The 15,419-nt window shown below is 38.9% G+C and overlaps 1 protein-coding gene across 7 annotated transcripts in view; it reads right to left on the bottom strand.

The window, feature by feature from the left end:
• The window catches only part of EPHA3 (EPH receptor A3), a 173,756-nt gene that overhangs the window by 30,109 nt on the left and 128,228 nt on the right, over positions 1–15,419 (bottom strand). For 5 of the 7 annotated variants that reach the window (XM_068180445.1, XM_068180443.1, XM_068180447.1 and 2 more), the window contains 4 exons: positions 8,753–8,915; positions 7,201–7,303; positions 6,684–6,751; positions 2,935–3,060 (listed from right to left, as the gene is read on the bottom strand). In XM_068180445.1, the coding sequence (XP_068036546.1) occupies positions 2,935–3,060; positions 6,684–6,751; positions 7,201–7,303; positions 8,753–8,915 (460 nt within the window). The remainder of the gene's footprint in view (positions 1–2,934; positions 3,061–6,683; positions 6,752–7,200; positions 7,304–8,752; positions 8,916–15,419) is intronic. The other 2 variants (XM_068180446.1, XM_068180444.1) reach the window with 1 other exon arrangement.

Here is a 15,419-nt window from a genome sequence, read left to right as displayed (position 1 = left end):
TAGGGATTATTTAGGAGGGCTGTTCATGGCACAAAGATCTCTCTTCAGGATATCCCAATTTCTTTTTAAAGAGTTTATTTAGTACATCAGGGGATGGTGTTTGCTGTGCATTTGGACTCAGGAGAAGAGTAAATGAAGATTCTGTGAAATCAGCTACTCCCTTCACTTTACTGCATTTTAATTTGGTGCAGAGAACTCCCTCGGATTTGGAGAGGCACCAAAGTTCAACATTTCATAAACCTTGGAAATATCAGCCATGTTCACTGGGACACTGCAAACCTTCACAGTAAGTTCAGAGACAGGTAGCCCCTGAATTTTGTGAACACTTTGATAAACAAGATGTGTTACAAGTATATTTCTTCTTTGGAAGAAAAGCAAATGCTTGCTTTCTTGTTCAGCAAAGCACATAGTTAAATCCACTCCGAATCAAGAAAGTACTTTCTTTAGTAGTCTCCTACTGCCCCGTTGGATTTAAACATCTGAAGCAGTTTGTTGAACTGAATCCATAAAAATAAGTGAGTTATTTTAAAAGAAAAAATTACTGCAAAGAAAAATCGAAAAAGTGGCTTCTGACCTCAATTTTCTTATGCTTAGCCTCCCACTAAAATCCCTTGTGTTTTTCTTGAGGTTCTCTTGGATAAGAATATTTCCTTGTTGCATTTGTGTATGTTTTCAAAGCTATGTAAGCTCTGAAAGCCCTCTCTTCTCAGAGGCTTCTGGCTAAAGCTGTGAAAAACTGCTTGGAGCACTTCAGAATGTCGAGACTGCTTGCCTGACTTGAAGGTCTCATTACTTACGTCACACTTCAGGGCAGTTAAATGAATCCCTTCTTCTCAAACCCCTGTCCTTTTATTCATAATTTCATTCACACTTGCCTTGCAAAGGACAAGGGCAGGAAGAGACCAAGTCATTCACTCAAACAAGTAATTGACTCAGTAAGAGGCAGGAAATGCCTTTCTGGTTTTGGGGAGAAGTGTTCCTGAAGAAGTTGCCTCAGAGAACTCTGAATGTGAAAGCTACCACGTGCTGAGGGTGATGGCTGTGTAAAGTGATGCCACAAACTCATTTTGGAAGCTCCCAGCCCTCTATGGCCTGATTTCCATCTGTTCCTCCCTTCCTGGCTCTTCCTGATGGCATCTCAAGCAACTGCTAAGAATAAGTGTTAACTATAATGCCTTATGTACTCTAGACTGTGAATTGAGTTATGGTGCCCAAAAAAGGTGTTATCACAGCTCGAGTGCAAGTTTTAATGTAGAAAGCTTGCAGGAACCCTCTGCCACTTAGCTCAGTTGGTTTGAGCAGGGGGCTGGTAATGCCAAGGGCCAGGTTCTATCCCTGTGGGAGCCATTCATTTGAGAGTTGGACTCCACAATCCTTGGGGGTCCTTCCAACCCATAATAACCTGTGATTGTCACTGCAGAGGAACAGGGAGACTTTTAAAACACCTGACTCCTTTAGGACAAAGTCCTTTTTTGAAGCCTTTCAAAATTTTTTCCTCTGTTTCCAGAGGCTGTATTTGAAAAATTTTGGTTTACTTCTTATTCTGCTGTGCATCTTGACTAAAAATAGGCAAGAATAACCAAGCTGTATAATATTGCATGGTCTTTAGGAATTCCTTTTCTAGATTCATATACTGCATACAGCCCAAATTTAGAAAGCTTGTATTTGTGAGGCTCCTGAAAGTCTTACAAGGAAACATACTGCTCCTGGACTTCAATTTAGAGTATTCCTCCTTCTCCATCCCCACACAAATTCCCTGCTATGTGCAGCAAGCAGATCTTTGCTGCCTTGACTGAAGATGATGGAGAACAGTGCACTCTTGTGGGGCAACATTAAAACCAGCAAGGAACACGGATTCTACCTTTCCATAAAGTAACTTCAAACCAACAACATTTGAGTAGCTTCAGAAGGAAAGGATGAAAACTGCTCTTTTTTTTTGCTGGGTGATTCAGGAGATGCACTGAGTACAGTACCTTGGGTTCTACACTTTTTCCAGCTGAAAACCTTTTCCTGTGCACTTGGAGTCTGTCTCTTACATCTCATGGCTTTAATTCAAACCATATACTTAAAGAGAAACCAAAAAAATAATTAATAAAGGAATAAGTATTTTTCAATGGATTTAAAATCAATAGTACTCCTCATAAATGCTTTAATATAGGAGGAAAGGTAACACTCACTGATCTTCTGGCTCAATGAGACAATCTGCCACTTCACTTCAAGGAGGAAGCACACATTTCATCAGGAGCTACATGCTCCATTGCAACACTCAGTGTAATGAGAATTTCTGTAATCTGGCTCCTTGTTACAAAATCTGATCACTTCACCAACTTGTTTCCTGTAAATCCAACAACCTGTGGCATCTTTATGGTTTAGACAACCAGTTATTGGACAAACAACCCCTTCCTCCTAAATCAATAATTCAAATCCAAAGCAGTGACCAAAATCAATCCAACGACCAAAGGTCACTGCAGCCTGATGGATGCGTGGTGACTGGTATGAAATGAGTTTGTGGTTTCACTCAAGGCATAATAGTCAAGAGTCCTTTTATGGGGAAAGAGAAAAAAAAAAAGAAAACATCTTCACAGTTGATAACATTTTCTGAGTTGTGCTGACAGATTTTAAAGAGAAACATAGAAGTGAGGCCAAATGATCTTTTCCCTTCCAACAGTGGTGCACTCAAGTATGGGCTTGGTGTCCTTTGAAAAGCTGTCTTGCTGTCTCCTTTCTTTCAGAAAAAAAAAAAAAAAAAAAAAAAAAAAAATAGAAAGTTGTGTGTCCTTAACTTTGCACTGAAATCAGCTGTAAATGTGACCTGCTAATTTGAAGACTTTCTAGAACATTTTCTTTTCAGTCACAACTATGACCCTAAAGACATAAAACAGTATATACACAGCAAAAATCCATCTTTACTTCAATATATCTGGTGGTCATTACCTGCTCCAACTACTTTATCAATGGATATATTGGAAGCATCCAGTTCCTTGGCAAATTCATGCACGGCTTGGTTGGGATCCTCATATGTGTGCGGATCTACATAAGTTCGCAGACCTGGGAGCTTTACTGTGTAAAAACAAATTCAGAGAGAAAATATTACTTTGACTTGAAATAAAGCTCCTGAGACAATGGAAACCAAATCAATAGAAGGAAGAGGAAGGAAAGAATTTCCTTTGAGGAAGGAAATTCTTCAAATCAAACTGGTTTTTGTGGGTCTTCAGAATCTTTGTACAGAATGAAACCAGACCCTAATGTCCTACAGAGAAGTGTGACAACCCATTTCAAATGTCTGCACTTGCATTATTTAACTGCTTTTCCAATACTAAAATACCACTTACCTCCCCCCAAGCTGCTACATTTAGATGCTGCCTTAAATTGACCCTTCCAAAGTAACAAAAGAGGGGCAAGGAACAAAATGTGTTGCTACAGTTAACCTGAAAAGTTCTTAGGAATATACTAAGAAATCAGATTAACTCCAGCTTTTTTTTTCCTAAGTCGATCAACAAGATGCATAATAAGAAACTTATACATTAAAAAAAACACCGTGCATCAATCTCTCTGCCAGAACATTCAAGGATGGCAGATATTTGTTCTGAATAAAGGCTGGTTCTAGAGCTCTGCTCCCCATACATCCATGTTATTATTTTGGCCCCCTCTAGAGTTTCTTGGCTAGGGATTGCTGGAAGAGATCATTGCCAACCTTTGCCTCCAACAAAAAAAGCTGAAAGCAAAGCACAGCCTCATTCACCCTGCCCAGCTCAAAGCCTTGCTTGTGTTTGCACCCAGTTCCTTCTGTGCCTGCCTCTGTTGTACTCATTTTACAACAGGAATATGTTTTATTAACAAAAAGTGAAATACTCAGCTTGAAGTTTTCTGCTTCTGACACAAACCCTACATTCCCAGACATGTATTCCAGCTTTCCCTAACTGTACCAGTTGGTCTTGTAAAAGATATTAACTCCTTCAACAAACACTGCTCTACCCTACTCAGTAATATCCTTTCCAGCTTAGCATTATTATACTGCAGCAATACTTTCCCTGCTAAAATAGTTAAACCTTTTTTTGCTGGGGTTGCAAAGATGGGGGAAAAAAACCTTTGGACCATGAGAGCACAACATTGTTTTATCAAACTATGCAAAAGCGTATGTAAAAAAAAAAAGAAAAAAAAAAAAAGAAAAAAAAGGAAAAAAAAAATCAATTTTATGGGGATTTATTGGCCTCAGAATTGAGAAAAAATGATAAAACTGTGTTCCCAAGCTAATTGCCTTGAAAACAATGCAAAGTAAGAGCCATGCTCCCAACACAAGGGCCGCGTGTGCACAGCATTAAAAGCCAACTGTGTTTCCTTCAAGAGCCCGATGATTACAGAATTACCTGCAAGTAAAACAAAAAGTAATTGGCTGTATATTGCTGTTGGTTAAAAATCCTGTAAATGCTCCTTCCCGTCCATGCTGAATGTACATTACAGGCCCCCTCACATCCCCAATAAAAATAACAATTAAAAGCTTCTGCACTGTGGGGTTTTTGGCTTGGGATTTTTAATGTTGACCCCAGAGGTTACCAAGATCAGGTGATGGTGGCTGCAAGGAGAATAATCCCTTCACACCAATAATTAAGGGCAGCCTGTGCAGTAACTGGGTTCTGTCATGAAATACAGATAATAAACACGTGCACATGTGTTAAGCTGCACTACTTTACAGCTCATTCTGTGCAAACATAATAATTTACATTTTCATTTGAACAGCACAAATTGCCCTAAAGGTAGCAAAAAAAATAAAAAGGCCCAGCCAGAGAAGGCAAAGGGAGAGGATCTGAGGAGGTGAAACATTTTTGTTTCTTTGAAGTAATATTATAGGATTTGTAATAAGGCTGCAGGGAATAGCTCATGGCTGGAGCCTTTTTAAAAGTAATTCAGAGTAAACTGACTGAAATAAACCAGCTGCTGTATATAAGATGCTGAAAGTTTACGACAGCCATAGAAGTTACTTTGTCCTTTTTTTACTTCATAGAATCAATTTTCTTATTCTTTGGGAATGACTGTAATTTGGTATATTGAAAATTTCAACAGCCACACACATGCATACTTACAAATTCTAACAGATAAATATCTGCAAAATCTCTAACAAATAATTTTCAATAACTTCTAACAGACATACCAGGCCCATGATTGGCTCTGTTCTTACTGCATAGTGAATCAGCATGGCACTACTCAGAAAACAGTACATAAATATCTAAAGCCAAATTAAAAGCAATTTAATCCACAGGAATTTAACAGCACTGCCGTGTTTAAGAATAGTGATTGCAACTTTCCATTGTGTGGGAGTAAGGAGAGCAAATTCTGACCTGTTATTTGTCTGTGACACTTATTTTACTGGCTGTTTTTATTTTATAACCTCATTAAATTTGGATGATGAAGCATTAATTCTATGGGCCACATGTAACCTTAAGAGATTTTTTTGAGAATAGTTGGTTAGCAGTTGTTGGGCTGCAGCTTGTGTATCCCCTGACAGTGCTGGGGAACGAGATAGAAGTCATGGATATTCCTGCTCTTGGCTCTCTGGAGATAAGGAGGGGCAGGAAACTTTAATAATTTGAACAGTCAGAGAACACTTATTCCATTGTCACAAGGATTGGGAAGAAGCTCTAATTTCCAGCTACTGCAGGTAAATCCCTCATTAAAATGTTAATTCACTTATATTTGGGGAGGGGCCTCCTGATTATGGTACCAGCATAATGTATTTATTTTCTTGCAAATAGCAAGTGCCACTGTTGTGTGCAAAAACGCCCGCAGATAATAATGTTACAACATGCTAAAAAAACAGAAATACATGGTTCAACCATGGTTTACATGGTGTAGCAGGACACTCATCTGGAGCTGAAACAGTTTCAAAGATGAACTACTGCTTCTTATTAAACAAAAACTCATTAGACATCAAGAAATATGTGGGTGAAAAAAAAGATTTTCTTGTCTTGGTGTCTATGAGGGGCATTATCTTTGCCTGTAAGGATATAAAAATCCAAAGTACAGTGATTAAATGAAAAACTAAGTAAGTAATCTTCCCATTCCTGATCAGGAATTAGGCTATCACCTTCTTTTCCCATCAGCTTCTCCTGCTCCAAAACTATTTTCTTAGTGTTTTAGAGGTTGTACGAATGGAGTTTTGCCTGTGAGCCAACCTTCAGGATCCACAGCTCTGCTGTGCAAAGGTGGAACAAAGTTATGGACATTGCAAAGAGGATCCAGAATCGAATTATCACTATTATTTGTAGGTGAACTTTGTCAAGCAAGCAATTTTCACAGTAGCTTTAGTGTTCATCAAGATATGTATTTATATTTTGCTTTGGGAAAGGAAAATATGTTTCTTAGACTTTATATAACAAGGAAGTTGCAGTTGTAGTCTGGATTTCAGTGCTGCACAGCAGAATCAGTAACACAATTCCAACCACATACATTGTTTGAACACAGACATGTTTGGCTCATTACTAACCTGAACACAGATGAAAGAAGTTGAAACAAAGAATAATTGTTTGGGGAAAATCTCCTTACCCACAAGAGAAGGGATAATTCTCTACCTAATTTCACCTTATGTGAGGTATGGCTCTTTTTTTTTTTTTTTAATTGAAAAATATCAGTTACCTAGGGGAGGAATTCAACAGATCTGGAAGCATTAAAAGGCTTCAGTAACTTACAATGGCCATTCCCAAAATGCAGCCTTTTCTCATCAGTGCCATGCTTAGACTTCTTGTATCCACAGAATCTACAAGCAAAGAGAAAAAAAAATTAATACGGAGAATTTTATGTGTTAACTGCAGGTGGAAACAGAATAGAATGTTCTCCCTGCACAATTAAATGCCTGTTTGAAAGTTTAATGATATTTACATTCTCTGTGCCCTATAGAGGCATGTGAGGTTCTCAGGGAATTTGAGGAAATTGGCTAATGAGAGGATTTGTTGATTTTTGACCCCTACAGTTTAATTTTACAATTGCCTGAGAATGTGTTTATAGCATTTTTTAACAACTGCTGCATGATTTGGACTGCTAACGTGAGCGGGCTCATTACTGACTGTGACAAGTGTTTGGAGCTCCTGGGCAGCAGACAGAGGATTAACAAGCAGCCACACCACGACACCCCATGTGCCACTGTCACCAAGGCCCCCCTGGGACATGGCAACAGGAGAAAATGTGCAAATCAAACACCAGACTCACCTCCCAATCAAGACATAGACCACCACTGTGAGCAGAATGATGGCCACTGCTGCTGAAATGGCAATCAGCACCACCTGGCTGTTCTCACTGGAGATGGAGAAAGCTGCAAAGGCATCACAAAAACAGGTAAATAACCTCACACACTCACATCTCATTGGTGACATCAGAATTTACAGGCATATAGGAGACAGGCATCATTATACAGCATTTGGTCTCCTGGCAGATATTTGATCCAGGACATAATTTTTCATCAAACAAATAAATACAAGGGAAGAAAACTTAAGACTCCAGCCAGCTTTGCCAATTTACTAAAGTTGTAACTGCTACTCTCAATTTTTCTTGCTAATTGTAGGTACTGCTAGCAGACTGATGCTAATATACAAACGTATACATAAACACAAATATACATGTCATGTATGCCATACATACTCTATGTCATGCTCAGTAAGGAACATTTCTCTGGCAAGAAATCCCATAATCATCACCTTCACTTCCCCTTCTGTATGATGGAAAGTGCTTTTAGGAGCTAAGTTTCCAGTTAAGCCTGACAATATCCACATGAAGGTTGTGGAAAGTCAGGGCATGCAGGCACAGATGTCCACAGGGAAAATAAGGGCTATTTTCTGCCTTATTTTGGGTATCTCCCTGTGGTCCCTGAGCATGGACCTTTAGACTGCCACTAAATGACAGGATGGCTTTAGAACTTTGGTGTGAGGACCAGTCTCCAGCTAACATTCCTGGCCCACACAGATTAGAGAGCCTCTCTTTAGGATCACACCATTCCCATCTGTGCCTATTACACACCAGAGCTGCACCCAGTTATGATAATTGGGTAACACAGGAACAAACTTATGCCATTTGTTGATCATCTGGGTAACTTCTGTACTTATTTTTGAGATGTGCACCACTGTCTCCTTCCACATTTCTATTCTTCCCATTTCCCCTTCTGTTGTTAACATTACTTTGCAGAGAAAACTCATTAACCTCTAAACTGTTAGCTTTTTTATCTCTGAACTGAGTTTTTTCTCCTTGCTGTAATTGTCCTGACTTCAGCTCTAGTTTCAACTAGAACACCAAAGCTGCAGGTCACCATAACAGCAATTTGTAACTTTTTTTTTAAACATGAAGCTTGTTTGCCTTTCAGAATAAGAGCTGGGGTGGAGAAGGAAAAAGTAGGGATGAAATACAGAACATATTGCAAATATACACAGAATCAGGGTGAAAGATTTGGCTTGACATTACTCTTTGTTTTTCTATCACACTTCCTCCCTCAGAAGAGCCAAGGTCTAGCAAGGCATCAATTCTGGCCTGAGGTAGAAGTAGGGTCGGGAATGGAAGAAAACACCACCTGTGATAATTCTGGGATACTCTTTATAGCCCGTTTCAAGTTTAATGATAAAACATAAAGTTATCCAGCAATGCTACCAAGAAAGACACATCATAAATAGTTATGAGACACATTTCCTCAGCTAGAGAAGGAGTGAAAGCAGCCATTGAGATCAGTCAGGAGCTGGGCAGGATGTCAGCGAAAACCATTTGAACAAATACATACAGTCTGGGCTGGTCTCAAACTCGAACTTGCGGCTGCTGGTCCCGTATCCAGCTGCAGTCCGAGCTCGGATTTGGAAGACATAGGTGGTGTCAGGCTTGAGGCCACTGATGGTCACGTTGGTGCCCCTGGCTCTCAGAATAGTATAGCTTGTCTCTTGTTCCTGCTTTTGGAAAAAGACATTATGAGATTAAAACCACACCCTAAAAAAAAAACAAAACAAAACAAAAAAAACCCTACAAACATCCAGGAGATGACTGGTGTATTTTTTGAATATTTGTAGCCTAAGAAATGCTTGTGCAAACATTCATTTTCAATCATCTTTTAACAAGATATCTTAAATCATGAGATTTGCTATGGAATTGTGCTGTAAATCGAGTACTAGACATGGTGAGTTTATGACATTTCATTAAGTGGTTTTGCTTCATTTTGTCCATGGTCTGCAATACAACAAGAAAATTATTAAAAGATAATTTAAAAAAACATAAATCAGATTTGCCTACTGCACTGAACTGGAAGTTGTAACAGGCCAACTTAGACATTTTAGGGCCCTGCAGAGATGTTGCAGGATGCAGTTTTTACTGCCTCACATTTTACAAGACAGTGGTTACCTCTATAACAGTCAAAAGGGAAACCCCATTCGGGCTCCCCAGCTCAGCAAAAAGGCAGATTTGGCTGGTTTTCTATTATTCTATAAAAACTATGAGATAGTTGTGTCCATCCTCATTTGGACAAAACCACACTGAACTCAATCCTGGACTATGTTCATAACAGCTCTCTGCTTAAGAGTCACCTATGTCTGACATAATGTTTTTTATATAAAAGGAGGACTGGTTTGTAATTTGGTAAGTTTGGATACACCTCACACTGTGTAAAAAGCTAATCCTGATAAAAGTATGTCTCAGTCCCACTGTAAGCACATAATCTTAACATCTAAGCACGCATTTGGGGCCTGAGGTACTGCTTATTTTACTAAAGCCATCTTGTACCAAAAGAGCATTTTTGGCTTCCTAAATATGGCAGCTGGAACTGTCTCAGGGAAAAAAAACAAAACAAAACAAAACAAAACAAAAAACCTCTTGGCCAGCAGCCACACATGTGGGAAACTGTGAGAATCTCAATTGTTTAGGTTCCCCACCATGAACTTTTTTTTATTTTTTTTTTATTCTGGAGGTGGTGGGGATTTCATGTGATGTCCTTTTACTTTGAACACCGTGCAGAACACTGCAGCCATTGAATTCTGCCGGGCTGAAAGCAGGAGCCCAGCGAAGGCACGTCGGATGCAGAGGATCTCACCTAATCCTCATCATGTTTTATGGCATTGCATTAGCTGGTGAGGGGCTGACATTTTCACTCTGACAACAGTGCAGTGCCAATGCACGAGCTCTGGGGCTGGAAAATACCCAACACACTCATTGCCATTTCACCTTCACGTGTAAAGTTCAAGCGGCTGGAGTTGTTTTAGTGTGTTTGCTCTGCTGTCTGCAGGAATAGAGTCAGGATATTCTAGGTTAGTAGGTGAACATCAGAAACTGCTCACTTTGGCGCTAAAGAAGCCTAAATGCCCTGTTCTTGGCAGTACTTTGATAAAGAGAAACAGAAACATTTACACTATAGTTAGGAAAATTGCCAGAATCTCCATGTAGTATTCAACATTGTACTCATGAGAAATCACAGTAAAAGGAAAAAAGAAAGGAAAAAATCAAGAAAACAGAAAAAGCAGCTAGGCCTGTGCCTAAAAGTTACCATCCAGCGTCCAAACCTCATATAGGGTGAGCTGGACCCACTCTTCAAAGAATGACTATAAAAATGTTGACCATGGCCCATTTTCTTTGCACAGTAAAAATAAAAAGGAAATCAGCATTGGACCTCCTCAGAGTTGCCCAATACTTCTCTAAAAGGTTCTCTGTTTTAAATTCAGGGAAGCAAATTTACAGGAAGACACTGTAAAGAGCTAACAGGCTTGTGTAAAATTATTTATTTTTGAACTAACAAAGGCCTAGTATTGTAATTTGCAGGCTTTCCTTATCTCATCATTCAGTTGGATGTAGGCAACTACTTTAATTTCAAAGGCATAATAATCTTGTCTTTAAAACACAACATCTTTTGTGTATGCTATGACTGGACATTCATTTTGATCTCGCTTCAGGCTGCTTTTATGAAATGCAAACATTTCCTTCTGGTGCAGATACATACGTGCAAGGGAAAACACAGTCATGGCCCTGTCTGTTAATAATCCACACTGGAACTTGGAAAATAAACCTTTAAAACAATGGTATGGAGGATGTCATGGTATCTCAGTTTATGGGAAGCTTTTTACACACATATTTTGTAAGTAATTTTTTATGTTACTAGTAATCAAATCAGCGCAACACCACATAAAAGCCCAAGTTTATCTTTCTTGGGAATAAAGCAAAACTTCAGAGATATAGCAGTATAGCTGCCATAAGCAGAAGGAATACACAAAAAGCAGAGTCAGTCCTTGCCAAGCAGAACTTCAACCAAACACTCTGAGGATAAGTTAGAACTTGGATGCACAAAGCAATTTCTTCCTGAATATTTCTGCATAGTTTACCAGACACAACCTTTGCTGGGAAGTAAATTCTACTACTGTTAGTGTCTCATTTGCAAGTGACATTTTATAATTTTACACTTTGTTTTTTTACAAAAACCGTATATTGGAGACATTTTAAATTGATAGTGGCGGTCCCAGGAAGGGTGAATGGTTTGCCCTTTTCCAGATAAGAACAGAAAGTGCTTATATTATAGAAGGAAAAATATTTTTTCCGTCAGCTTCATGTGCACTTGAGAGGCCAAAACCTGAGTACACATTCCTGGGAGCAGGCCACAGTCCTGATACTGCTTCCCTTATTGCCAGAAGTGAGCTCTGCATGGATATGACATTTCCCACAAGTCTTGTGGAGTACTCATGGCCCACCTGCACTTAACGCCAGAACCTTAAGAGTTTAAAAGCAACAAAGTGCATTTGAATATAATGCACTTTTTCAGCCTCAAAGTGCAGAATTCTGTGTTGGCTGTAACCACTGATCACAGAATTCCTACGATGGCAAAAGCAAATCTATTTTAGCAACCTGAGCCTGCAGCTCAATTTCATTCATTGTATGCAGAAGACTGCATCTTAATAAAGTGTACGTGATTTAATTGTAAGCCACATATTTAGTTGAAACAATTAATAGTTTATGAGTGGTATTTAAGAGATGGCTTTTTTCTGTACCTTCACATGACAATATACTCCTTCAAGAGAACATGATTATATGAACAAGGACAAGAAGGAAACAAAGAATAGGGCTTGTGCAAGGGAAAAACATGGCTTTGCTGTTTATGCACTTTGATGGCTGAGACACTTAAAATTCAGCACAGAATTATATGAATGAACTAAACTGAGGTGTCATTTAGTTCCACCAACTTAACATAAAATGTTATGCCTTACCGTAACATAAATGCCTAAAAATTCCATATGGTCTCCCTCTGAAAGAAGATTTTGTGTTGACTGGGGCTTCATAATAAAGCTCTAAAATCTTTTACGAAAAAATACAATTCTATTCCAAACACTGCTTTTGAAAAACTGCCACTCAGTTCATCATGCTATGAAGTGTTCAAAGCCTCGTTGGATGGGGCTTTGGACAACCTAGGATAGTGGAAATTATCCCTGCCTATAGCAGGGGTTGTAAATGGATGAACTTAAAGGTGCCTTCCAACCCAGGCCATTCTGATTAATTCCAAAGGTTGAAATAGTTTCCTAAAGCTGTAGCTAATAATTTCTTTAGACACATATAAAGCTCTACTCTTTTGGCTACACAAAGGCAATAACTGGTGAAAAAACCCCAAATAAGCAGGTTAATTAACTGTCCTTGAGAAACTGAATATGTTTCACATATTTTACGACAATAATCCATAAGAAAAAACTACAAGACATTATAATTTATAGAAATGAAATTGCATTTTTATTCCAAATCTCTTGTAATATCCTAAATAAGACCAGCTTAGCAAAATAATGCCACAAACAAGATGTATGACAGAATTGGGCTGACCTGCATTGCTCTATTAATGCTCTATTTTTTAATTTCTAAGAGAAGACAAGACATATCAAAAACAAGCAGGATGAAAAAGGATGGCTCAACATAAACCATCTACCAGGTATGACTTGTCTGGAGATAAGTTATGACTGGTAGGAGAAATACCCAGATTTGCTAACTCTGAAGGGTTTATTTCCACTTAACAGCAGTGGATTTTCTGATGAGCACAACCAAGATGATTTCTGAAGCAGAAAATCAAATGGACTGAACTAGTTTGAAAATAAACCTCTCCTTTTAAAAGAGGAGGGAAGGAAGCATGCTCAGAGATCCCAGACTGAAAAGCAGTATCTTCCAAGGGTGTTTGGTGTAGGAATGAAGAGTAACAATTCTGCATGAGCTGCTCTGGCCCCAGGTAAGTTTATCAGAGAATTAGTTTTGAACCTATTTGCAAAGCTTAAAAATACATAGATTCAAGTCTCCTGACAACAGATTTGCTTTTTAATTTTTTTTCCCATCATAAACCCTGAGCAATAGGCTTCTGACTCCCCAAGGGCCTGCAGAACACACATTAAAAACGCTGGTGCCAGAAAGGTTGACTTTTTAAAAGTCTTTTGCTCTAAATGGTCTGGCTCCCATTGTCAAGCACTTGGCTCCCTGGTTTAAGAAAACTGTCTGGTGCATATGAACTCTTGATCACAGACTTCAAAGGGGAGAAACACATGTGCAAGATCAGCCTCCTAAGACTGGTGGGTTGTCTTATAAAGCTGTCTTATGACAACCAAGTGCTCCCTGAGAGTGGATACACCCGGTGGGAATAGGAGCTGCATGCTCTGTCTGTGCATAAAACAGCACTGGATGGCAATTTTCTTGAACAGAAAATCCCAATTTCGGTGTACAAAGATGATCAAAATATCCCAAACCAACACAAATAAAACTTATTGGTGATTTAATTAAAATTGACTGAATGTGCACAGCAGGGGAAAAAATCTCTCCCTTTGGGGCAAGTAAAACCCAAGAGATCACCTGTGCTGTTTTTGGCTGGGGTGGAATTAATTTTCTTCACAGTGTCTAGCTGTGGCCTTGGGAATTGCAATGAAAACAGACAGGTTTGATAATACAGAAATATTTTTGTTATTGCTGAGCAGTGGTTGCAGTGGTAAGGCCTCTTACACCTCTCCTTTTCTGTTTTGGAGGATTTCTTTTTCTCCCATTATAACCACGAAGTGTGTTTAGATTTTTACCAAGGTCTTTGAAGGTTCCACTGCTCACCAAAAAAACCATTTCCAAAATCAGATTACATAAATTTGGGAGAAATCTTTTCAGCATCCAGCCTTCTGATCCTCTTTCTTCATCTGAAGATCAGGCATGAACTACCAACAGCACACTGTCCCACTCCAAAGCTCAATGAAAAAAAAATTTCTAAAGATGAACTGAATACTCATGGAGTATTTTTAACAGCATTTTTTAGAGGATATTTTCACTACATTTTCTCTGGTATGTAAGAAATATAAGCCTGATTATTAGATATGAAGACTGTTAGCAAATGCTCAATTAAACCAGAATTCTGGCATTTTTTTCGAAGTTTGTTAATTCCAGGAGCAATATACCAAATAGAACTATCAACAGATCTATCAAAAAATGGCTAATACTACACTTCTCAATCTCCATGGCAATTTATGGTCTTTTCAATTCTACCACTAAGACCTCCTTAAAACATTCCATTACAAAGACTTTTTTTGTAAATATAGATCTCTACAGGATGCCTAAATAAACAGTAGTAAATAAAAGAAAATGTCTATAAAAAGCAGAAGGTAGGGTTTTTTTCACTTTAGTAATTTGCTTCAATTTATGAATAATTCAGTTATTCACAGAAACAACTTTCACAGTGCAAACCAGCCCAGTAGGCCAGCCAACATTTTCCAAATAATTTTCATGTAAAAGATGCTCGTGCCACAGGGAAGAGACACTAGCACGTGAGTAAATGTTTGGGTACTGACAGCATGACAGAAGAGCACAAAAACAAAATTTTAGTTGAGAAAATAAGAAAAAAAAAGCAATTTAATGTTGATTGAATTACTTTGTGTTTGTTTGATGCGCTTGGGGATTCCCTGTGAGGAATGACTGAGGGAACTGGGGGTGTTTTGCTTGGAGAAAAGGAGACTCAGAGGTGACCTCATCACTCTCTACAGCTCCCTGAAAGGTGGCTGTGCTCAGGTGGGGTTGGTCGCTTTCTCCAGGCAGCACTGACAGAACCACAGGACACAGCCTCAAGCTGCATCAAGGGAAATACAGGTTGGATATTAGGAAAACATTTTTCACCGAACGAGTCATAAAGTTCTGCAATGGTCTGCCTGGGGAGGTGGTGGAGTCACCATCCCTGGATGTGTTTAAAAAAAGACTGGATGTGGCACTGGGTGCCAGGGTTTAGTTGAAGTGTTGGGGCTGGATTGGACTCAATGGTCTTGAAAAGATCAAGAGTCAAGGATCAAGAGATCTTGAAGGTCTCTTCCAACCCAGTGATTCTGTGATTCTGTGAACTTGGCAGACATCACAAGGATGTCATTTTGTATTTCCTGATGTTCTCATCACCAAAAATTGAGCAGTTCCAACACTCAGTGCTGTTGAGGCAGACT

This window comes from Anomalospiza imberbis, chromosome 2 (genome assembly GCF_031753505.1).
Source record: "Anomalospiza imberbis isolate Cuckoo-Finch-1a 21T00152 chromosome 2, ASM3175350v1, whole genome shotgun sequence".
Taxonomy (NCBI): domain Eukaryota; kingdom Metazoa; phylum Chordata; class Aves; order Passeriformes; family Viduidae; genus Anomalospiza; species Anomalospiza imberbis.
This window is presented reverse-complemented; position numbering and strand designations above follow the sequence as displayed.